General features: G+C 40.5%; 1 protein-coding gene across 1 annotated transcript; it reads left to right on the top strand.

The window, feature by feature from the left end:
- Nucleotides 1-314: 314 nt before the first annotated feature.
- Nucleotides 315-2,039, top strand: LOC110892636. Its single transcript, XM_022139791.1, has one exon. It carries the CDS (start codon nt 315-317, stop codon nt 2,037-2,039), a length of 1,725 nt encoding a protein of 574 aa, XP_021995483.1.
- Nucleotides 2,040-26,355: the final 24,316 nt, after the last annotated feature.

The raw sequence follows: 26,355 nt of genomic DNA, 5'->3' as shown, positions 1-26,355 counted from the left end.
TTTTCTGCTACACCAAAATGCCTTTCGGTCTACATAACGCTGGGGCCACTTACCAGCGGCTCATGGACAAAGCCTTTGAGAAGAAAATTGGCAGGAATTTAGAGGTATATGTTGGTGACCTAGTAATCAAGAGAAGGGAAGAAAAACAAATGCTCGAGGATATCGAGGAAACTTTTTGAAAGTTGAGAGAATACAACATTAAGCTAAATCCCAAAATGTGTTCATTTGGGGTAGAAGAAGGCAAGTTCTTGGGGGTAGTGGTCACCCGGGACGGCTTTAGAGACAACCCAGAAAAAATAACCACAATAACGCAAATGCCCTCCCCCAGAACTTTAAAAGAGGCACAAGCACTGAGTGGGCGTTTAGTGGCTATAAACAGGTTCTTGGCAAGACACGCCGAGAGATCTTTGCCATTCATAAAAACATTGAAAGACTGTCTCAACAAGAAAAACTTCAAATGGACCAGTGAAGCAGAAGAAGCCTTGCAAGACATGAAGCGGTTCATTGAAAAGTTACCTACGTTGACAACACCATACCTGGAGGAACTTTTGAAGATGTACCTGGTGGCAGCCCACAAGGCTGTAAGCGTGGTACTCATGGTCGAAAGGGATGGCAAACAAACGCCCATATACTATATTAGTCGGGTACTAGCGGGACCTGAAACGCGGTACCCAACACTGGAAAAACTGGTACTTGCACTAATACACGCCACTCTGCATCTTCGAAGATACTTCCAAGGGCATCGCATGCAAATCTTAACAAACTATCCCCTGCAACAAATTTTACACATGCCAAAAATCTCTGGAAGGTTAGCTAAATGGGCAATTGAGTTAGGAGCCCTAGACATTGAATATCGAAAACGAACAGCAATCAAGGGGCAGGTAATCTCCGACTTCTTAGCTGAAATTCCTGATGGAGAAGTAATACAAGACCCCGTGGTCAATGACATACCCGAATCTAGCACAGCCAGGCAAACCTGGAAGTTATACACAGACGGGTCTTCCAGTGGAAAAGGAGCCGGAGCGGGCCTCATGCTAATAAGTCCGGATGAAATAAAATTGATGTACGCCATGCGGTTTGACTTTGAATGCTCCAACAACGAAGCAGATTATGAAGCGCTGTTAGCGGGTCTGAGAATGGCCCAGTCCATGGGAGCAACAAGGGTCGATGCATATGTTGACTCTTTACTAGTCAATAACCATGTGAATGAGACTTATGAAGCCAAAGATGAGACGATGGTAAAGTACTTGGCTAAAACCAAGGAACTCATAGCTTCTTTTGATAACGTTACACTTAATCACGTCCATCAAGGAAAGAATCAAATAGCTGACGCCCTGAGCAAGCTAGCTACTTCTGGCATGGAAAAGCTAGTGAAGGTGGAAACGCTCCAGTCACCTTCCATAGAGTCCCGAGAAGTATCCGCCATCACAACGGAAGAACCTTGCTGGTATACTCCCATCTTAAAATTCCTTACAAAAGGGGAATTACCCTCCGCTAGAGGCGATGCCCAGAAGATACAAACAAAGGCGTTACAATATGAGGTAAACAACGGCGTCCTATACAGGAAGTCGTATTTGGGACCACTATCACGATGTGTATCCCCATCGGAAGCTAAGTACTTGATCCAAGAAATACATGCCGGTATATGTGGCATTCACGCCGGACCCCGGGCAGTCATTATTAAAATCCAAAACGCTGGGTACTACTGGCCCGGGATGCATGAAGTTGCGGTAGGCAAACTCAGAAAATGCCGCAGCTGTCAAAAGTATGATCCACTGACACTCCGCCCTAAGAACAACTTGGTTCCCGTTACGGCAGCATGGCCTTTTCAAAAATGGGCGGTGGATATCGTGGGACCATTCCCTCTGGCCCCAGGGAAACTAAAATATTTAATCGTGGCAATCGATTATTTCACCAAGTCGGTCGAAGCAAAACCATTGGCTAAGATAACTGCTGAAAATGCCAAGAAATTCCTATGGGAACATATCGTCTGCCGAATTGGACTGCCGCTATATCTTGTGAGCGACAATGGAACATAATTCACAGACAAAGTCCTACAACATTGGTGTGCCGAGCTACATATTCAACAAATCTTCACATCGGTTGCACACCCCCAAGGAATCGGCCAAGTGGAAAGGGCAAATAGGAGTCTGCTGGATGGAATTAAAAGAAGGTTAGGATACGAAGGAAGCTCCTGTGTGGAAGAATTGTCAAACGTCCTCTGGGCACATCGAACTATTTCCAAGACAAGCAACAACGAAACCCCTTTCAGCCTAACTTATGGCGCAGAGGTAATGATACCTGCGGAAGTTGGGCTACCTTCGCTAAGGCGCCTAACAACTGATGATGACAATGACAGGCTCCTACGGGAAGGCCTGGACCTCCTGGAAGAACGGCGCGAAGCAACCGCCATTAGCGAGGCAAAATACAAGAAAACCTTAGAGAGGTATTATAATCAACGCGTGGCTCAGCAAACCTTCAAGTAGGGCGAGTACGTCATGCGGGATAACGAGGCCAGTAGAGCAGAACCTTCAAGCAAGCTGGGACCCAACTGGGAAGGCCCCTACATAATCCAAGAAGACTTAGGCAAAGGGGCTTACCGCCTATCCAGGTTCGATGGCACAACGGTTCCACGTAGCTGGAACGCTGCTCAGTTTGAAAAAATGTTACATGTAGACTTCCGCCCCTAATGGCAGGTTTGACTATTTTCTTTTTTGAACAAGTGACACGAAATATTTTTCATATATAAGTCAGATGACCAAAACTATACAGCGCTAAGAGTGGGTATCTTGGTAATAGATACATTAACCACTACAAAAGATAGGTATTTTGGTAATAATACATTCAACTATCTTACAAAACCAAGTACTTGTCCCTGTTGTCAAACACCAACATATGGGAATACCAAAAAACGAACATGTTCTACTTATCTACACATCGGGGAACATTGCTAGCACCTCTGCAGGGGTGTGCAATGCTTCGCTGTACCACTCCAAAGGATGGGGGTCAATGATCAGGTTGTCATCATCCCCCCACCTGCCGGAGAAGCTACCATCTTCCAATCGTCAATAAGACTTGGTCATTGACGACCACTTCAACGTCGTTCATACACCACTCTGCATCGACGTAAACACTCGGAAGGAAAGGCTTGTATTAGGGCATCCGCTGTCAGAGGCACAGCAGCCCTATCGGACTTGACTCCGGCAAAAGAAGGACCTTGATCTCCCACACCTTTGCCAGAAATGTCAAAACCAAACACTGTACTAACGGAGTCTACCTCCTGAAACTCCATTGTCTTCCCTGGCATCTCATCCCGAAGACGGACCATGGTTTCAGCCACGTCCAGGGTTCGTAGTGTGTCAAAAACTTTCCGGAGATGGCGTTTGCTACTCATTGTATACATCTACCAAATACGGTAAAAAGTAAAAGTCAATTTATAGACAAATTAACAAAGTGACGACCATGACGAAAGCACAACTAATAACGTGGCATCATTACATGTCAAATCGCCACTATTAGCAAAACGGCGGCGTCATCATGATAATTTCATTAATTGTTTGACACAAATTGGGTGCTTACACGCACCCCAACAAAGACAAAATATTGTTTTTACAAAAATATCTAAGGAATAGTGAAAAGACAAAACAAGCAAACACTCATTCCTCCCCAGATTCTTCTGCCAATTCCAGCATATGGCGTAAAGAATCCACGCTGTCTTCAGCCACCTTGTCAACCAACTCAGCGTACGCGGGCAGCGGGTCACTGTAAGCTGCATCAAGTGCATCTCCCATCTCTGCTGTTAGTTTGCCTCCCCTCTCCTGGAACTCGGGAGTGATCTTACCTGTTTGTTGGCAACTAACATAACCCTCGTAGACGCTATCATGGTGCCCGGACTTGTACGCGGCGGTCCAGGAGAGTAACAAAGGACTCTGATTGACAAAGATACTCAAACGCACCAACCAAGCCATGGGATATCAACCAGTTCCTATCACCCTGCAAACCAGCCAAGCGGCTGGTCAGGCTATCGACTTCGGCGTTGGATTGGTCCAAGGCACTCTCCGCCTCTTTAAGACGCGCCTGTTGGGCGGATGAAAATTAAACAAGCTGATTCTTCTCTGAAACGTGGGAGTCACACACCTGCTGCAGCTTCCTAAGCTGTTCCTCCCGCTCTTCCAATTCAAATTTTTTGGCTTGGGCTTTGGCATTGGATGCCTCTAACTCCATGGTCAGACTTTGCTATCGCTCTTGCACCTGATAAACAAAATCGGTGTCAATACGGAACCTTTCCACTTCAGCAGTTAACTCGGACCTCACTTTTGAGCCTCACTGACGGCTTTACGTTCCAACTCTTCTTGAACAGCCTTGGCATGGGAAAGGATGCGATCTTTCTCCGCTACATCGCGGGCCCATATCACCCTTTCTTTAGCAAGGTTGGCTGTTAAACGCTTCAGATCATCCTCAACCTTGCTTTTCTCAGAGACAAACCGACTCTCCCGGAGACCAGCAGCCTGGAGTTGGCTTTCCAAGCGATACTTTTCATCCATAAGCTCCTGAATGGTAATCCGCGCCTGGTGAAGCTCATTGTTATCATGCACCCACCGACGCCGGATTTCTGCCAACCTACAGGGTTGACTGACAGCATCCACCATCGTCGCGTTCATCAGGTTCTCATTATCTAACCCCTCTACATAGGCTGATTCAGCCGGGGGGTATGCTCGCTCAACCCAGTGATGAACCACTGGGGGGAAAATTTCACCACAGGATAAAGGCATAGAGGACCCACCCCCAACTTGGGCCTCAGCAAAGGAACCTGCATCTAATCGGATATTCAGAACAAGAATACAGGACCCCAACTCCTACATTGACAAATAAAATCACTTACCAGCAGGTAAGGCATGAGCAGCCTTGATTGCTTGAAAGGCGGTCAAAGGGGGCATCATCCTACGCCTCTTAGGCACTTGTTTAGGACTAACCAAACCAATGGGGGCGAAAGTAACAGCAGCACCCTCCGGGGCTGCAGAAATGCTAACTGCTGCAGGCGAAGCAGTGGCCCCCGCAGTAATAATCTTCTTCCCGGTTATCCTTATTTGGGATGGCTTCTTTGTTCCCTCAAGGGAAGCACCGCTCCCCCCGCTGGGGGGAGGCTGAGACACATAAGCAGTAAGATCCGCCGGTACGGCGGGAAGCAGAAACTGGTCAATGTGAATTTTTAACACATCAGGCCCCTGCTCCCCAACCGCGTGGTCCACGAACATCAAAGCAACGTTTCGGGGGGGGGGGTGATCAACAAAATCGAACAGACTCCATTCACCTATTTGAGATTCATACACATTAAAACAAGCACAATTTACAAATCAAATTAAAAGCAAATTAACAAATACCTTCATCGAGCCTTTGAAAGGCAGGGTACAACCGGCTATCATGCCATAGCAAACTCATCCCGCCATCACCAGGGCCCCCTCCGGGATCACCGTGCACTCGGAGGGGAGTTGGCTTAACCTCTTAAACAGAGCGTTCTCGACGTAGGCATCAGCAGGGGGACCGTCATCCTTGAATTTCTCCTTGGTCCCCATTTCCCTCCAGTGCATCACCCCGGGGATAACATTGGCATCAATATAGAAGAACTTCTTCTTCCAATCCTTATCCCTGGAACTAGTAGGGATGTCCCTCAGACAAGACACACCAATGTCTCGTCGATCAAAGGTAAAAAAGGGGGATTTCCACACAAGAACGAAAAAAGCCCTAAACATTGTAATTTCAGGGATATGGCCCAGGGCTATGCAGGCAAATTTGAAGTGACGAAGTTTGACTAACCCTAAAGGATGCATTTAAGAGATGTGAATTTGGTATTCGTCAAGAACGGACTTACAAAACTTGGTCATGGGCAACCGGAAGTTGCAGAACTTGAAGAAATCACTGAACAGGGTAATTTTGCCCTGTTTCACCGGAAATGTTGTATCTTGCTTCGATGGTAAAACCGGATTCCATTCCGGTTTGATATCGTACTCTTGCACAAGATTGTTGAACGATATCGTACCCCACTTGCAAAACAGGGCATCGGAACTTGCTTAGGCTGATGAAGACTCGCCGGTTTTGGAAGCCATAGTATGCAGTCAAGAATTCGGAGAAGATGAAGAAAATGAAAGAAATGGTAAAACCCTAACAGGGAACCTATTTATAGGAAAGGGATAACAACCTTTCGAATTCAAAAAGGCAAACGGATGGGAACGCATGTCAAGACAGGGCATGTACAACTGTCATCCTAAAGATGACTTAACTGTCAGACCCTTTCACATCGCCGCCATTTTTCAAAAAAGTAACGGTACTCCCACTCGAGAAACTTGCACTCAAAGGGGGTATTTTGACTTTTTCCTTTTTTAGTCCGATCTCATGAATTTCATTTCATAACTTCGGAATGGGGGGACATGACGAGGTATGACCCGGAGCGGCTAACCCGAACCGGTCATTACCTATTATTTTATTATAAATATATAATTATACACGTTTATTCTAGAATCTTCTATTCTGCATGGTAAAACCACGTAACTGAATCCCCAATCTTTTGGGAAGATCATTCAAATCCCTAACTTATTGGAGTTCATCCTAAGTTAGAGGAAACCCTAATAGTAAACTATAAATAGAGGTAAACATCAAAGGTATGCATCTTCTGCTCTCGTTTACTCTCTCTCTCTCTGTACAAATATTTTCTTACTCCCAAATCGAGACTTATTCTCATGCCGGAGGGTGGTTACAGGAATAACCCCATTCCTGTAACGAGTCCTAACGGTGTTCTGTTTTGCAGTTAGTAGTTCGGATTGCCAAGAGTTGAAGTCCTAGTCGGAGCCTACCGTTCAGGTCAGTGTTTCTTCATAATCCTTAATTGGTCAAGATTACATGAGATTATTAGGTCAACTAGAACTCAATAGAATAAACTTTTAGAATTAGAGACTTCAAAACTTGTATTGAACATAATCCTTAATTGGTCAATATTTACATGAGATTGTTAGGTCAACTAGAACTCGTTGGAATAAACTATAACGCACGACACATCATTATACTTTTTTTTCATCTATACCAAACCACAAAACCACTATCTAAAAATTACTTTTACAAATTTACACCTCAACGTTCGAGGCATACTTTTTTTTATCTATGTTTAATGACGTTAATGTCACGAACGTAACGTCTGTAACAAAGTAAATAATGCGCAATGTCATGTTCGTTACGCGTATAACAAGGTTACAAACACAACTTTGCCGCCATAGCGCGTGACACGGATCAAAATTCTTGTTAAAATAAACATAAAGGAAGAAAACGTAATAACGGCTTCTTGTCTAAAAATAAAAGGATGGGCATCGGTTTTTGAAAATCGATCCCCAAAACCGTTAATCAGTTACAGAATCGCTCCCAAACACCATTTGAAAATCATAATCAGTTATTAGAAGTTAGAATCGATCCCCAAACCTAATCCAATTCTGCTTCCAAATTCTCCCTTCAAATCGTCGTTGGGTATCAGTCGATGATGGCTACTCTTCAGTTCCTAGAATCTCTTCGAACTGATCATCCGGTGCTTCTCGATTGGTGCAATACGCTGGCTGACCTGTACCAAAGGAAGCTATGGTATCAACTCACTCCCAAACTTGAAGAATTTGTCAAACACTCTGTTTTCAAGGTATTTTCTTTACTGAATCTAAGGATTACGAAATCTAGGGTTTCGGTTTACATGTTTTCAATTTGACGTCGTATGTGATAAATGTATTTCTTTGAACGACAAATTTGGATCACTGACGGACTACTGGAGTATCATCGTACCACCAGCAGAACCACCCAATCATATCCTTCTCCAATAGGCATAATGCCTATACACCAATTCAGGAGGAAACCCAATAAATATGGGAAAAACCCCATTGTGGCAATCGAACCTAGGACCTATTAGTCTCAAAGCCTTGTCCTACCCCAAAGATGCCACTAGGCTATAAAGCCATGGGCGTATGTGATAAATGTATGGGTCGTTTAATTGCTATAACTTCCTCCTGATGATCTTGATGGTATTTTCGAAATATTATTATACTCGTGAAGGAATGTTTCATGTATATTATGTGTTGTAATGCATTGATGATTCATAAATGCCAGTGTTAAATGTTTTAAGGTTGCGTACTCTAAACATGGGGTAATGGAATGTGTAAAAACAACGGTATCAACAGTATAATCGGAAAATACCCAAAGCAGAAGATTTATTCAACCCTAGAAACTGAGTATTCAGACATACAACTTGAACTGAGAAACAACACTCTCGAACTCTCAGATGATCATCAACATAATGATCAACACAAATGAACACAAGAATCAAAACAACAGTGAATCAAAAAGACTCAAAGTACGAAACCCAAGATCGCCTAAAGAGAGAGAACAAACGAGAGAAAGAAAATATTTCAGATACTGGTATGAGATCTGGGTTCAAAGCTTTATATAGCTACCCCGGTATAGACTCGTTATAACCAAATCCAGATAACCTAGATATGAATAACTCGTTGCAACCGTCCACTAAGCCCACAGACCTTTTCATGTATTCTGTCTCCAAGCCCAACTTAACTATTCTGCCAAGGAGCCATCCAATACTCCAAGCCCAGGTTAATATAACATGCAAATGACAAAACAAACTAAGTTAGACAAATTATTAAGTCTAAGGAATTAAGAATTATAAACTGTTATATTATTTTAACACCCCCTCACAATTCCTTTAGCTGAACAGATTGAACAACATTAACTCTTTACATAAAAAGTGATGTGTTTTAACCAACACTCCTTTTGTAAATAAATTAGCTAGTTGTTCGTCAGATTTAACGCTCACACATTTTATAATGCCTTTAGAAATGTAATCTCTTAAAAAATACAAATCAAGCTCAAAATGCTTGGATCGGTCATGAAAAACTGGATTCGCTGCAATAGATACTGCAACATTATTATCACAAAACAGTTTTACAGGAAGTGTAACAAAGACCTGTAACTCCCTTAACAAGTTTTAAGCCAAACGACTTCGCATGCAGCAGCACACATAGCCCTATATTCAGCCTGAACTGAAGACCGCGACACGGTCGTTTGTTTTTTACTTTTCCTAGAAATTAAACAGTTACCCAAGAACACACAAAAACCAGTGACTGACTTCCTAGAAGCTATACATTTAGCCCAATCAGAATCTGCAAATGCAGTTAATTCAAAAGAGTAATTTCTTTTAAACAGTAGTCCTTTTACGGGAGCAGCCTTTAAATATCTAAGTGATTTTATTTGTCAATGTAGGAGTTGGGGTCCTGTATTCTTGTTCTGAATATCCGATTAGATGCAGGTTCCTTTGCTGAGGCCCAAGTTGGGGGTGGGTCCTCTATGCCTTTATCCTGTGGTGAAGCGTTTAACAGCCAACCTTGCTAAAGAATTTCACCACAGGATAAAGGCATAGAGGACCCACCCCCAACTTGGGCCTCAGCAAAGGAACCTGCATCTAATCGGATATTCAGAACAAGAATACAGGACCCCAACTCCTACATTGACAAATAAAATCACTTACCAGCAGGTAAGGCATGAGCAGCCTTGATTGCTTGAAAGGCGGTCAAAGGGGGCATCATCCTACGCCTCTTAGGCACTTGTTTAGGACTAACCAAACCAATGGGGGCGAAAGTAACAGCAGCACCCTCTGGGGCTGCAGAAATGCTAACTGCTGCAGGCGAAGCAGTGGCCCCCGCAGTAATAATCTTCTTCCCGGTTATCCTTATTTGGGATGGCTTCTTTGTTCCCTCAAGGGAAGCACCGCTCCCCCCGCTGGGGGGAGGCTGAGACACATAAGCAGTAAGATCCGCCGGTACGGCGGGAAGCAGAAACTGGTCAATGTGAATTTTTAACACATCAGGCCCCTGCTCCCCAACCGCGTGGTCCACGAACATCAAAGCAACGTTTCGGGGGGGGGGGGGGTGATCAACAAAATCGAACAGACTCCATTCACCTATTTGAGATTCATACACATTAAAACAAGCACAATTTACAAATCAAATTAAAAGCAAATTAACAAATACCTTCATCGAGCCTTTGAAAGGCAGGGTACAACCGGCTATCATGCCATAGCAAACTCATCCCGCCATCACCAGGGCCCCCTCCGGGATCACCGTGCACTCGGAGGGGAGTTGGCTTAACCTCTTAAACAGAGCGTTCTCGACGTAGGCATCAGCAGGGGGACCGTCATCCTTGAATTTCTCCTTGGTCCCCATTTCCCTCCAGTGCATCACCCCGGGGATAACATTGGCATCAATATAGAAGAACTTCTTCTTCCAATCCTTATCCCTGGAACTAGTAGGGATGTCCCTCAGACAAGACACACCAATGTCTCGTCGATCAAAGGTAAAAAAGGGGGATTTCCACACAAGAACGAAAAAAGCCCTAAACATTGTAATTTCAGGGATATGGCCCAGGGCTATGCAGGCAAATTTGAAGTGACGAAGTTTGACTAACCCTAAAGGATGCATTTAAGAGATGTGAATTTGGTATTCGTCAAGAACGGACTTACAAAACTTGGTCATGGGCAACCGGAAGTTGCAGAACTTGAAGAAATCACTGAACAGGGTAATTTTGCCCTGTTTCACCGGAAATGTTGTATCTTGCTTCGATGGTAAAACCGGATTCCATTCCGGTTTGATATCGTACTCTTGCACAAGATTGTTGAACGATATCGTACCCCACTTGCAAAACAGGGCATCGGAACTTGCTTAGGCTGATGAAGACTCGCCGGTTTTGGAAGCCATAGTATGCAGTCAAGAATTCGGAGAAGATGAAGAAAATGAAAGAAATGGTAAAACCCTAACAGGGAACCTATTTATAGGAAAGGGATAACAACCTTTCGAATTCAAAAAGGCAAACGGATGGGAACGCATGTCAAGACAGGGCATGTACAACTGTCATCCTAAAGATGACTTAACTGTCAGACCCTTTCACATCGCCGCCATTTTTCAAAAAAGTAACGGTACTCCCACTCGAGAAACTTGCACTCAAAGGGGGTATTTTGACTTTTTCCTTTTTTAGTCCGATCTCATGAATTTCATTTCATAACTTCGGAATGGGGGGACATGACGAGGTATGACCCGGAGCGGCTAACCCGAACCGGTCATTACCTATTATTTTATTATAAATATATAATTATACACGTTTATTCTAGAATCTTCTATTCTGCATGGTAAAACCACGTAACTGAATCCCCAATCTTTTGGGAAGATCATTCAAATCCCTAACTTATTGGAGTTCATCCTAAGTTAGAGGAAACCCTAATAGTAAACTATAAATAGAGGTAAACATCAAAGGTATGCATCTTCTGCTCTCGTTTACTCTCTCTCTCTCTGTACAAATATTTTCTTACTCCCAAATCGAGACTTATTCTCATGCCGGAGGGTGGTTACAGGAATAACCCCATTCCTGTAACGAGTCCTAACGGTGTTCTGTTTTGCAGTTAGTAGTTCGGATTGCCAAGAGTTGAAGTCCTAGTCGGAGCCTACCGTTCAGGTCAGTGTTTCTTCATAATCCTTAATTGGTCAAGATTACATGAGATTATTAGGTCAACTAGAACTCAATAGAATAAACTTTTAGAATTAGAGACTTCAAAACTTGTATTGAACATAATCCTTAATTGGTCAATATTTACATGAGATTGTTAGGTCAACTAGAACTCGTTGGAATAAACTATAACGCACGACACATCATTATACTTTTTTTTCATCTATACCAAACCACAAAACCACTATCTAAAAATTACTTTTACAAATTTACACCTCAACGTTCGAGGCATACTTTTTTTTATCTATGTTTAATGACGTTAATGTCACGAACGTAACGTCTGTAACAAAGTAAATAATGCGCAATGTCATGTTCGTTACGCGTATAACAAGGTTACAAACACAACTTTGCCGCCATAGCGCGTGACACGGATCAAAATTCTTGTTAAAATAAACATAAAGGAAGAAAACGTAATAACGGCTTCTTGTCTAAAAATAAAAGGATGGGCATCGGTTTTTGAAAATCGATCCCCAAAACCGTTAATCAGTTACAGAATCGCTCCCAAACACCATTTGAAAATCATAATCAGTTATTAGAAGTTAGAATCGATCCCCAAACCTAATCCAATTCTGCTTCCAAATTCTCCCTTCAAATCGTCGTTGGGTATCAGTCGATGATGGCTACTCTTCAGTTCCTAGAATCTCTTCGAACTGATCATCCGGTGCTTCTCGATTGGTGCAATACGCTGGCTGACCTGTACCAAAGGAAGCTATGGTATCAACTCACTCCCAAACTTGAAGAATTTGTCAAACACTCTGTTTTCAAGGTATTTTCTTTACTGAATCTAAGGATTACGAAATCTAGGGTTTCGGTTTACATGTTTTCAATTTGACGTCGTATGTGATAAATGTATTTCTTTGAACGACAAATTTGGATCACTGACGGACTACTGGAGTATCATCGTACCACCAGCAGAACCACCCAATCATATCCTTCTCCAATAGGCATAATGCCTATACACCAATTCAGGAGGAAACCCAATAAATATGGGAAAAACCCCATTGTGGCAATCGAACCTAGGACCTATTAGTCTCAAAGCCTTGTCCTACCCCAAAGATGCCACTAGGCTATAAAGCCATGGGCGTATGTGATAAATGTATGGGTCGTTTAATTGCTATAACTTCCTCCTGATGATCTTGATGGTATTTTCGAAATATTATTATACTCGTGAAGGAATGTTTCATGTATATTATGTGTTGTAATGCATTGATGATTCATAAATGCCAGTGTTAAATGTTTTAAGGTTGCGTACTCTAAACATGGGGTAATGGAATGTGTAAAAACAACGGTATCAACAGTATAATCGGAAAATACCCAAAGCAGAAGATTTATTCAACCCTAGAAACTGAGTATTCAGACATACAACTTGAACTGAGAAACAACACTCTCGAACTCTCAGATGATCATCAACATAATGATCAACACAAATGAACACAAGAATCAAAACAACAGTGAATCAAAAAGACTCAAAGTACGAAACCCAAGATCGCCTAAAGAGAGAGAACAAACGAGAGAAAGAAAATATTTCAGATACTGGTATGAGATCTGGGTTCAAAGCTTTATATAGCTACCCCGGTATAGACTCGTTATAACCAAATCCAGATAACCTAGATATGAATAACTCGTTGCAACCGTCCACTAAGCCCACAGACCTTTTCATGTATTCTGTCTCCAAGCCCAACTTAACTATTCTGCCAAGGAGCCATCCAATACTCCAAGCCCAGGTTAATATAACATGCAAATGACAAAACAAACTAAGTTAGACAAATTATTAAGTCTAAGGAATTAAGAATTATAAACTGTTATATTATTTTAACACCCCCTCACAATTCCTTTAGCTGAACAGATTGAACAACATTAACTCTTTACATAAAAAGTGATGTGTTTTAACCAACACTCCTTTTGTAAATAAATTAGCTAGTTGTTCGTCAGATTTAACGCTCACACATTTTATAATGCCTTTAGAAATGTAATCTCTTAAAAAATACAAATCAAGCTCAAAATGCTTGGATCGGTCATGAAAAACTGGATTCGCTGCAATAGATACTGCAACATTATTATCACAAAACAGTTTTACAGGAAGTGTAACAAAGACCTGTAACTCCCTTAACAAGTTTTAAGCCAAACGACTTCGCATGCAGCAGCACACATAGCCCTATATTCAGCCTGAACTGAAGACCGCGACACGGTCGTTTGTTTTTTACTTTTCCTAGAAATTAAACAGTTACCCAAGAACACACAAAAACCAGTGACTGACTTCCTAGAAGCTATACATTTAGCCCAATCAGAATCTGCAAATGCAGTTAATTCAAAAGAGTAATTTCTTTTAAACAGTAGTCCTTTTACGGGAGCAGCCTTTAAATATCTAAGGAGATGAAAGTAATTTTTAAATGTCCTTCAGTTGGACTATGTATGAACTGACTGAGAAAATGTACTGCATATGAAATGTCAGGCCTAGTTTGAGATAGGTAAATCAACTTCCCTACAAGCTGTTGATATCCAATTATATTTTCCAATAGTTTATTATTTGTTTTAAGAGATTCATTTAATATATGACTCTGTTCAATAGGAACACTAACTGGTTTACAAGCAAGAATTCCGTATTCAGTCAATAAATCCGTACAATATTTTCTTTGGGATAGGCAAACACCATCCTCACAAGTCAGAACTTCTATTCCCAGAAAATATTGCAACAACCCAAGGTCCTTAATTAAAAACTTTGACCTCATCTATTCTTTTATTTTATCTATTTCGGACACAGAATTGCCAGTAATCACAATGTCATTAACATCTACCAGAAGTACAATAAACACATTATCACAACTTTTTATAAACAAGGATGTATCACATTTACTTTGATTAAACCCACAGTTAAGCAACACACTAACTAGTTTTTCATTCCACATGCGAGGAGCTTGCTTAAGTCCATATAATGACTTATTCAATTTACATACTTTAGATATATCAGCTGACTGATAACCTTCTGGTAAGGACATATAAACTTCTTCATGTAAACCACCATTCAAAAAAGCATTATTTACATCCAACTGAAACAACGACCAGTTATTCTGAACAGCTAATGCAACAACACACCTAACAGTTACAAGCTTAACTACCGGAGAAAAAGTTTCTTCATAGTCAATACCCTCTTTTTGACTAAACCTCTTAGCAACTAATCTCGCTTTATATCTTTCTATTTCACCACTAGATTTATACTTTATCTTATAAATCCATTAACACCCAACTAAACTTCTATTTTTAGGTCTATCAACTGCATCCCATGTATGATTTCTATGTAAGGCATGAATTTCATCATTCATTGCAGAAATCCAATTAGGGTCTTTAATAACCTCTTTATAACTTTTAGGTTCAGATGTTTTAGAAAGATTAGAAGCAAAACACTTGTTTGCTAAAGTTAGCCTAGAAAAATTAACCACTTTTTCAATCCCATATTTGACCTTTCCTTCTATCACAAAATCATTTAATTTATTTGGTAAAACAGAAGTTCTAGAAGATCTTCTAAGCACAATAGGTACTTCAGAACTCCCTGTGTCCCCCTCAGAAGTAGCTTCTGCATCATCTGTGATAATCACAGAATCTGCCCTGTCAGAAGTTCCAATTCCCTCACTTGTCTGCTGAACATCAGCCCTGGCAGGAGGTATATCTAGGCCTTCTGACTGCTGATCTACCTGTATTCTCACATCAGCACCCTCTTGAACCCATCTATCATCATTGGGTTCATCCACAGGTTGTGTAAGTTCTGAGTTATCATACAAGTCAAAAAAGTTTAAAACAGTCACATCTATTAAAGGATTTGAATTATACTTTTCAAAAACAAATTGTTCTTTAAAGGAAAATATTGCTTCATAAAACTTAACATCTCTTGAAAACACTACAGTTTTGGAGTCCAAACTAAACAATTTATAACCCTCTTTTCATGAGAGTATCCAATAAAAACACATTTTTCTGCTCTACTGTTCAACTTATCATTTTCATTTAACACTATACAAAAACTCAGACAACCAAACACTCATAAGTGATCTAAGAAGGGTTTAAAGTTATATACTAACTCATACGGTGTTCTACCACTCAGCACAGAAGAAGGAGTCCTATTAATAAGATAAGCAGCTGTTAGAACACATTCATGCCAAAACCTAACCAGCACATTACTTTGAAAAAGTAAAGCCCTGGTAACATTTAATAAATGTCTGTGTTTTTTCTCAACAATCCATTCTGTTGAGGAGTATGAACACAGGTTGTCTGACGTAGTATTCCAGATTGTCTACAAAAATCATTCATTTGATGGTTGACAAATTTTGACCCATTATCATTATCACTTCTGAAACATTTTATAATTTTTCCAAATTGAGTTTTAAGGATATTAGCAAAATCTTTTATATTCTAAAAAACCTCTGTTTTATTCTTCATTAAACATATCCAAACTGCCCTGGAATAGTCATCAACAATGGTTAAAAAATATCTATGACCTTCTCTACTGACAACTCTATAAGGCCCCCATACATCCAAGTGAACAAGTTCTCCCAACTAAGAACTCTTATGTTCACTTAAAGGAAAGGGCTCCCTATGTTGTTTCGCCCTGTGAGACACATCACACGGACCACTATCAGCAGAGGAGGACACATTCAAAGTATCTTTAAGCATTTTAATAGCCTGATCAGCAGGATGTCCTAACCCAGCATGCCATAGTTTGTAATCAAAATTACTAACACTACACACCTTATTAGAAACAATAGATGATCCATACATATATAAACCTTCAAGTTGATTACCAATCACCAGGACTTTCTTGGTTAATAAATCCTGTATATAACACTTATTCTCATCAAAGCCAACATACAACTTATTGTCTCTAGTCAACTTATGCACATAAATAAGATTAACACAGTATTAAGGAACTACAAACACATCATGTAAAATCACACCATCAGCAAGTTTTAAAGAACCAATTTTAGTTACATATGCACTAGTTCCATTTGGATACTTAACTTGTATTTTTAGATTAGACACATCTATAAAATCAGTTAAATCTTTTTTAGATTGTACCATATGATTGTTAGCCCCTGAATCAATTATCCAACCAGATCCCTTCCCATCATTAAGACCAAAAGAATAAACAAATTTGCAAAAAAATTGTAGAACAAAAAACCCCACCTGAAACATGGTAGCTTTGAGATGTTTCAGAAGACTTGTCTTTTATTAAACTCAACAACTTAGACACTTGATCAGAAGTCAAAATAGTATTAGGAACATTAGAATCATCAACACTCACATTATTACTAGTTTTATTTCCTTGATTCCCTCTTGGTGGTCTCATCCAAGAGGGATATCCAATTAGCTCAAAACATTTATCAACAAAGTGCCATGTTTTATTATAATGAGAGCATTTGACATTTTGATTTTTAAAAACCTTCTTTTTATTATCTATATTTGTTTTAGCAAACAACCCAACAGTTTTACTATTAGACACAGACACATTAGATTGTCTATGAGACTCTTCCCTAGACACAATAGAAAAAGCTTCTTTCACTGTTGGAAGAGGCTCTCTAATAAGCAAACTAGTTCTAACAGACTGATAGACGTTATCAAGACCCATCAAAAACTGCATAAGCTTAATCAGATAATTAAAATTATTAAACTGAGTTGAAGCATCACAAGTACAAACAGGAATTTGCAAGATTTGATCCAACTTTTTCCACATAATATTCAACTTATGATAATACTCAGCAACTGACATACCAGACTGACTAAAAGAGTTAATCTTCTGATACAAATCAAACACAACAGACCCATCAACGTTATCATAGGTATCCCTAAGCTCTTTCCAAACATCAGACGCAGATTTAGAACATACATGACCCAAATAAAGTTCTTCATACACAGAATTAAGTATCCAGGTAAGAACCACAAAGTTACATCTTTCCCACTGAGTTTCAAGAACAACATTACCCTCAGGTTTAACAAAGGTTCCATCAATAAAGCCTGTTTTGTTTTTAACCCTTAAAGCCAAACTCATAGCGTTAGCCCACACAATATAGTTTTCCGTCCCTTTAAGTTTTACACTAACAACAATCAAAGCAATACAATCACTTGGGTGTAAGAATAATGGACTATCAGGTTCTAATTTGCTAATTAAAGTTTCATTTTCATCGGCCATCATAAAGAATTTAAACATGAATTATCAGCCAATATCAACAAGAATTGGTAGGCAAGATCAGACAACAGTGATACAAGATTATATAAACCAAACAACCAATCTGTTCCAGGGGCCAGATGGTAGGTTTGTCACTCTCAAGGTGCCTACCCAAGTCTTTGAACAGAGGCTGAATCACTACTAGTGTAAACACAAAAACAAAAGACATATATCAAATAATGAATACACAACAATAAGTATTTACAAAGTACATTATACCACTAACAATAGACAAACAGAACCAAGTAAAACACACCAACAAATATGCACAAAGAATGAATGTAACAGGATGTGACCCATCCTGTGTCCCAATCAAAACCGGTCCAAACTACCCCGACATCAAATGTCTAGAAAAGAGAAAAAAAGAAATAAAATACAAAAACATCGGAACTTAATCAAGGAAAGATCTCACCTGGATGATAAACCTAAGTTAGGGTTTCTCCCAATCTGGTTAGGATTTTACAATCTTCAAGGATTGAACCCTAACCAGAGCAATAATCTTCCAAGATCTCCTCTGTCTTCAAGTAATCACAAGAGACAAACTCTCCACACGAAACACGGTCAGCAAACAGACGTCTACCAAGACCAGATCTCCGCCAATCAACTCTGATATGACTCAAGAACACCGAATCTGGAATCAGCAGATCACAAGAATTATCCAGACTCACAGACTCCTTCAAGATCTACACAGATCTGTTATAATAAACCACCAAGAAGGCAAAACTCCCAAATATACGAACCCTAAATTGAAAGATCCACAATCGGAAGGCAACAACGGAAGAAAATCAAACCAGAGAGCTCTTATAGCTCTGATACCATGTAAAAACAATGGTATCAACAGTATAATCGCAAAATACCCAAACCAGAAGATTTATTCAACCCTAGAAACTGAGTATTCATACATATAACTTGAACTGAGAAACAACACTCTTGAACTCTCAGATGATCATCAACATAATGATCAACGCAAATGAACACAAGAATCAAAACAACAGTGAATCTCGGAAAGACTCAAAGCACGAAACTATAGATCACCTAAAGAGAGAGAACAAACGAGAGAAAGAACATATCTCAGATACTACTATGAGATTCAGGTTCAAAGCTTTATATAGCTACCCGGGTATAGACTCATTATAACCGAATCTGGATAATCCGGATACGAATAACTCGTTGCAACTGTCCACTAAGCCCACAGACCTCTTCATTTTGTCTGTCTCCAAGCCTAACTTAACTATTCAGCCCAGGATATAACAACCTGACTTTTCAGATCGTTACTTATCGATGTCTTTTCTTCGTAAACGCTTGTACTCTGGGATTCGATTTACGCGAAAGGGTTAAACTAATGGGTTTTTAACGCATTTTAAAGGCATATTACAACGCTATTTCGCAACGCTAGTTCAAAACGCAGTTATCACATTTAACGCTGTTTATAACGCTTACTATTTAAACATATTTTATTGCATGTTACATCGTTTGTTTAGACTAAACGCTATCGCAACGCAAACTCAACGCAAACTCGAAACACGGATTTACTTTTGTGTATTTTGGTTGTTATGTGTGTTATTTGTGTGATTATTTATGGAATTATTATGTGGCATTCAACGCAATGCTTATACGCTCAAACGCTCACTCGCAACTCAATTAAACGCAACGCAACGCTTAACAAACGAAACAAAAGTTGGAAAACCAACAAACGCAACCAAGCTGTCCGAATGGACATCCGATCGAATGGACTTCTATCCGGATGACCATCCGCTCGGATGACCATCCGATCGGATGGCCATTCGACCGGACGCCATCTGACACTTCGCATCTCGCACCACCGACTTAACTCTCCAACCTACCTCTATAAATACCGACGTACACCCTCCTTTCTCTGATTTGACACCTTCATTCGCTCAGTCGCCCTTAGTCTATTTCGTAAGCAATTCTTCTCAAATCTTGTACAACCTTCATCTCTAATCACTTCTACATCATCTTCTCCATCAAAATCACACATAAACACTTGCTTTTCCTCTGAAACCACTGATTTGGACCTCTTGAAGGTGGTTTCCACCTGTTTTGCTCCGGCAAACGGTTAAGGAACACCATTTGATCGAGATTGGTTCCAAATATGAAGGATTTCCACACTTTTCCACTAAGTTTTGAAAGATTTCAACACTTTTCCATCTATTTTCTACTTTTCTACACTTTTCTGCTCAAAACCGATGGGATCTGGACTCATTCAGACTCTCTACTCGTTCCTTAATCGAGAGCCGGCTTGAAAACGGATTTCCACCGGAGAGATGACCGATTAACGGGTCAAACATGAAATTTCACCAAGAACGGCTAGTCTATCCTAAGGGGTGATACCCATCCGACCGAATGAACTGGAACTGGTATATTTCCATTGTTTGGCACGTCGTCACGCCGTCTCCATTAAACTTCAAATTTTTATTGGAAAATTTGTAAAATTTCCAAATAACAGAACACCCACTCAAGTGACCATCCGATCAGATGACCATCCGACCGGATAACCATCCAATAAAGTGATCTGACCCTTCTACTATTCCTTGTTTTAAACGCTTTTGACTAAACTTCGAACTTTAATGATTTTACAAACAAACACATCTCATTTGAATAGCCATCCGTTCGAATGGTCATCCACTCGGATGGATTATACCCATTCGCTTGGATCACTATTCGAACCCCTCTACCATCCGACATTCTGTTTACGCACCGTTCAACACTCTGCTCAACGACTTATGCTTCTGTACACAGGCTAACTCAACGCGCTCCCTTCAATCCAATACAGACTGTGTTTACTAGCTAAATACGCACTGTGAGTATACTCGAACCCATTTTCTTTTAATGCACTTTTGGGTGTTACATACGTTCTATATCAAAACACAACACACAACGCAAACACTTTATAACGCTAACCGCTCCCGCATGCTATACGTGATCTATGAATGCTTGTAATATGCTTATACAGTGTTACACTATACCGCCTCTAGCAACGATAGTACTATAGTTTGGACTCAGCACCTGTCGTGGACAGGGGTTGCTAGGGATCACATCACTTTACTTCACGTGTTCGCTGAACATGTGTCGCGCATACTCTACAACGCAGTCTCGTGGTTAAGTTGTAATCATTGTTTGATAGTTACATGCTTCGCCCGTTACGTTATACATGCTGGTTATGCGTAAACGCTTTTTATACTATATGCTATGCAAACTTGTGTACTCACCTTTACATTTTATATATTGACTTTATTTTAACGTATGTGACAGGTTGATTTGGATACTATGCTGAAACAAGTTAGGAAGTCTAGAAACCCACCAAATAAAAATCTGAGTTGTCAGAATAGTATATGTTTTTGAGAGTGATACCTGTAATGACTATTTAGGCCTTATCTGTTAGTAGTATGGGATATTAACATTAAAGATATTGTCATTTAATAGTTGTTGTGGATTCTCTTGAACAATCTGTTTCGCTCGGTGCCATGCCCCGATGATTCCGCCATCGGTTAGGGTGTGACATATTGGTATCAGAGCCATAACTATTGAGAATTAGCTCGGGTCTTAGGATTGACCTAGTCTATAGTCTAAGTACCAATAGACCAGCTTTGTGCGAACCCAGTAGGGGTTTTGCACGAGCCTACTTTTGATACTCTCGTTTGAACTCGCGAAAACTACATCTTCATACGGACCCACATAGTACAGCTTCGCACGAAGGAGCCTTTGCTAAGGCTGAAACACTATTTGCCTTTCCTAAGGCTAACACAATACACACGCTTTCGAAAACACTCACATAACACAACCGAGTGATTGTGTCGAGAATAGGTGTGAAAACCAAGAACTCTCGATAAGATCACTCACTCTATGCATATTTTTACTCTCAGCACGAGAATCTTCGTTGAGTTAGGGGTGACATCCATACCTCAACGAGAATCTCTATCTCGTGGTTTTACCACATTTTCAGGAACGAAGTTGTTAAGTTAGGGGTGAAGCCCGCATCTTAATGACCTCTTCCACTCTCTACTTCGATTTTACAAAACTCTCACCAAAGTCTCGATTGTTCTGATGACTCGAGTCACGTAGTAACTGGAAGGATGAGTGTCGTTCGCCGTACTTCAGTGAGAGCACAGTCTAATAGGCCAAAGCGTGTACTCGAGTCCGTTGTGAATAGTTGAATCACTTTGGGTAGTCGATGTCTAACATCCAAGACACTCTGTTTTGATTCTGAGCCCGCAGCCGCTGATTTTACGAATTACCAATTTTATGTGTGTTTATATGGTTATATGTTTCGATTTTGGAGATTATACGCTTTTCCGCTCATCGCTTCACTAAACGCGCATAACTTGCACAGCCCTCTTAATCTAAAACGCTAACTAATCGCAGACAAACTAAGAACTCTCGTACGCTACTCGCTATCTTACGCAACTTTCACACGCTATGCTACTCGCTACGCTACGCTACTCGCCTAGTTGGGTGTGAGATCCATATGTTGTGATACGCTACACCACGCAAAACTCTCGAACGCGCTGCGCGAACCTTGAAAGATAGGTGAATACGTGCAAAATATGTAGATGAATACGTGCAAAATAGAGGTGAATACGTGCAAAATATGTGAATTATGTGCTCTTATGTGCTTATGTGCGTATATGTATACGTGCTGATGTGGTTTATGTGCCTACGTGACTATGTGCCTATGTGTTTGATGTGTTCCTAATACTTTACCTAATAATAATAAGTATGTTGGTTAAATGCTAAACTTTTCAAAAACCCGATATAATCGAATCTCGTCTAAATCATATGACGATGTCTGCTGCAGACAATGTCGTCATTTGGTTCCCATACTCAACGTGTTGCTCGACGAAACCATGCTGACAAACGTATTGCTTCCCTCATAGCCAAGGAAATGGCTAAAGTCATACCTCAGATCGTTAGTGAGATCAACGAGGTCAGCAGCAAATCCTCTGTCGAATCGAAGAGTGATGCACCTCGAGCTCCTTTCAGCTTCAAACAATTCAAGGTCAGCGGTCCTGCAAACTTCACTAGTGAAGATGGACCCAGTGCTATGTTCCAGTGGTTTGACTCAATCGAGGTCACCTTCAGGCAAAGCGGATGCCCAGAAAATCTTCATACTGTTAATGCTACTGGAGTTTTTCAGTCTAGGGCTCTGGACTGGTGGACTGCTGAGCGCAACAGGCACGTATAACAACCCTCCTAGAACCCTTAACGTAACCCTAAACGTTCCTAAATATACCCCGTATGCGAGAAACGGAGCCGAAATACCCTTATACTTATAAAAATCATGAAAACAAAATCTGTAGGGTTGTCGCGCACCGCGACCCAGACACCCTTGGTTCTTCGCGGGGCGCGAGGACCTTTGTTTGCCGGTCAAGTCACACCACCACATGGCAGGTGACTCATCAAGTGTGACAACTGGTATAAATCCCTAAACGTTTCGTTTTACTGCGTAATTACTTGTACGTTAAATGAATTGAATATGGTGGTTGATATCATTGAATGATTTTTGTGTGGTTGGTAATGTGTAATGTGAATTACGTGAAACCGCTACTTTATAAACCCAACCCAAACCCACCCCCTCTCCTTTTGCGCCACCAACAAGCCCAACCCCCACCCCAATCCCCTTGTGCGAAACATAAGCCCAAACCACACCCTTTGTCCTTTACAGCCCATTAAGCCCAAACATCTCCATGTTTTAATTATACGTACAAGACTTGAGAACAAGAAAAACAAAACAGAAACCCTAATACCCCCTTAGAGTGCGACGGCCAGGAGACCTCCCCCTCCCCCCATGCGCAAATCAGCTTCTTGTTCATGTAGGTTTCTTCGATTCGCCTTTCTCTTCGCTCCAAGGGTAGTGTTCTTGATTTGGATTGCGATTCATGGGGTGAACTTGTGTAGACATGGCTGTGATCTTGAGTTGTTATGCTAGGGTTTTGTTGTTGCATGATTAGTTTCGGGTGATTATGCGATTGTTTGAATTAATTGATGATACGTATGCGTAAATGATCATTAGCTACGTTTTTGTGAGAATCATGATGTTTTATATCTAGGGTTATGAATTTATTGATATGTTTGGGTTGATAATTGATGGTTAATCTGCTATTAGTTGTTATTAGGAAATGTCGTGATCATTTACATGCGTTTTGGTGTCGTTTAAATGAAAAACAAAATGTTGATTGACGAAAACAACCAATTTCAGTTGGCTATAAACGGAATGTTATAAATCGAAAAATTGATTTTCTGAAGCCTAAATCATACCTTTTTCGAGAATCGCTTCAAATGGCACTAGAATCACATTTTTCTGAGGTCGTCTGCTATTTTTAAAGGCATGATTTGTACAGCAGCAAAAGCTGCATTTTTTCTCCAGAAAATATGTGTTATGTTTTTCGTCATAACTTGTAATCCAGATAGAGTTAGGTCATGAAATTCGTACAGTAGATGGGCATGGGTGTCGTCGAATCTCCAGCTGGAATTTCACCAATCAGGCTGACGATGAATTTTAAATGAATTTTTCTGTGGACTGCAGTCAGAAAGTGACGAATCTGACTGCAGCCCAGTAAATGATTTTTAGTAAATAGTCGGTAATGAGTCGAGTCCTGAGATTTTTACACAAGGTAATGTAAACCATTTAGAACGTCCTGTAAATTATTTAGAATTTTTTGAACAAGATAACTATTTTATAAAAATACCCGAAAACAGCCCAGTTCTGAATGTTAGAGCTGAAACATGATAAGTTGTGATTTGTGTGTCTAGATGTCGGTTATGCTATCTGATAATGATCCAACTTGTTTAATGTCCATGAAAGTGTTATGTGAAGTATTGTTTGCTTGTTTATGAGTAGTTATATGTGGAATATGTATATGTGCGTAAACTGTCAAAGTGAGTGCATGTTATGTGTTAGTTGCGTGTAGGAGCTTTGTGCCTTACTTGAACACACTAATGAACTAAATGGTAATCGTATTAGGACGTGATTGACCTACCTTGACTGTTAACCATTTTTAAGAGACCAACCGAGCAATCAAAGGTGAGTTCACACTTTTCGTCAAAGCATGGGATTCCCGGTGGTTTGGGAATGGGTTATACACCAACTATCCCCCTTAGGTATACAACCTGCGTATTCTCCTTGGGTAGAATACGTACCTCCACCCTCCTTGGGATGGGTGACAACCATTATAGTACTTGTCTTAAGCTTACTAGACAACAACTCTATCTTAAGTCCCTCATATTTTGTATCGACTTAATCGTCGAGCCAATGGCGAACGGGTTATTAGTTAAATAGCGCTATTAGATTTGACAAGTCTCACACCGTGCCACAGAGGACAGGCGTGGACTAATATACTTGGGCATTTCGTCAATGATGATAGACATTGACTCAGGCCACTAAACATAACTACAGTCAATAGTCGGTACAGTAACGGGTCTAGTGGTTTAAAACAGTGGGGTAGCTCCCCATGGCATGTTTTTATAAACAACAAGGAACTTAACAACTTTTGGGTTTTTGAAACAACATTTAAATGAACAACCAACTGTGAACTCGCCAACCTTTTGTTGACACACTACTGCATGCTTTGTAGGTCGTTAGGTACAAGGATGGAGCTTGCACGCGGAGTGGGCGTTGTGGCTAGGAATCCACAATTGGATTCCTACTAGTAAACTTTATGATTTATAAACTGTTTTATGGGTTTTAATATTTTATGCTTCCGCTAACTTTTGAACTTGGTTTTGGATTTTGGTTTGGTGAACATTAAACGCTTGGTTTGCGATGGTTTTACTTTACTTTACATAAATGTTCAGTATGATTGGTGGTATGATCCTGGTCAGTCACACACCTCGTGGTATTACTCTGCTTGTGGATTTTGAGGGTGTGACATATTGGTATCAGAGCCATTGGTTATAGTGAACTTGGTTTTTAAAAAGGGAAAATCTTTTGACAAAAACCAGACTATAACCTGCTCAGTGCTCAACGATCCATAATGACACTTCGCTCCACGTGCAAGGCTTAACACTTTAGGTGGTATAATTTATGTTATATTGCCCACTTGCTAGTTTACTTCTGCATGATGTGTTGCTTATGGTATGCTTAGTTAGAGTAGTAGCATGTTATCTATTAGCCCGAATGTGCTCTTTATGACACCCAACTATTTACTTGAAATTTGACGTGTGGTGATCAAATTCTTTTCCTGTTTTCCCCTCACCCCACTACGACAACTGTTTTATGCGTTCTATCTATTCATACGATTGTCTCGACATGACGTTACCGTTACAGCTAGAATTCAGATCTGACCCTCCTTACATTCGGTTTGCATGGCAACATTCACGTAGACCAGAGCTGGCCCAAACGAACTCGGATTTAGGAGAACAATATACCCACGCGTCCATGTCAACAAGCCCCATCATCACCACTAGTCGTCGTCACTAGAAACAAAGCAGTCACAGTTACACGTGTTTGTCGTTGTACAACTCGAAACCCTATCATCCAAACTCTGTTTTGGACCAGTGATATACTCACGTGACCATGATGCAACGAACTTTCCTTT

The sequence above is a fragment of the Helianthus annuus genome, chromosome 3 (genome assembly GCF_002127325.2).
Source record: "Helianthus annuus cultivar XRQ/B chromosome 3, HanXRQr2.0-SUNRISE, whole genome shotgun sequence".
Lineage (NCBI taxonomy): Eukaryota > Viridiplantae > Streptophyta > Magnoliopsida > Asterales > Asteraceae > Helianthus > Helianthus annuus.
The sequence above is the reverse complement of the archived record's forward strand: the minus strand, read 5'-3'. Positions and strand labels throughout refer to the sequence as shown.

Excerpts from the sequence above, each read along its gene's own strand:
- LOC110892636 (XM_022139791.1), top strand. The coding sequence starts at position 315 with ATGCCCTCCCCCAGAACTTTAAAAGAGGCACAAGCACTGAGTGGGCGT.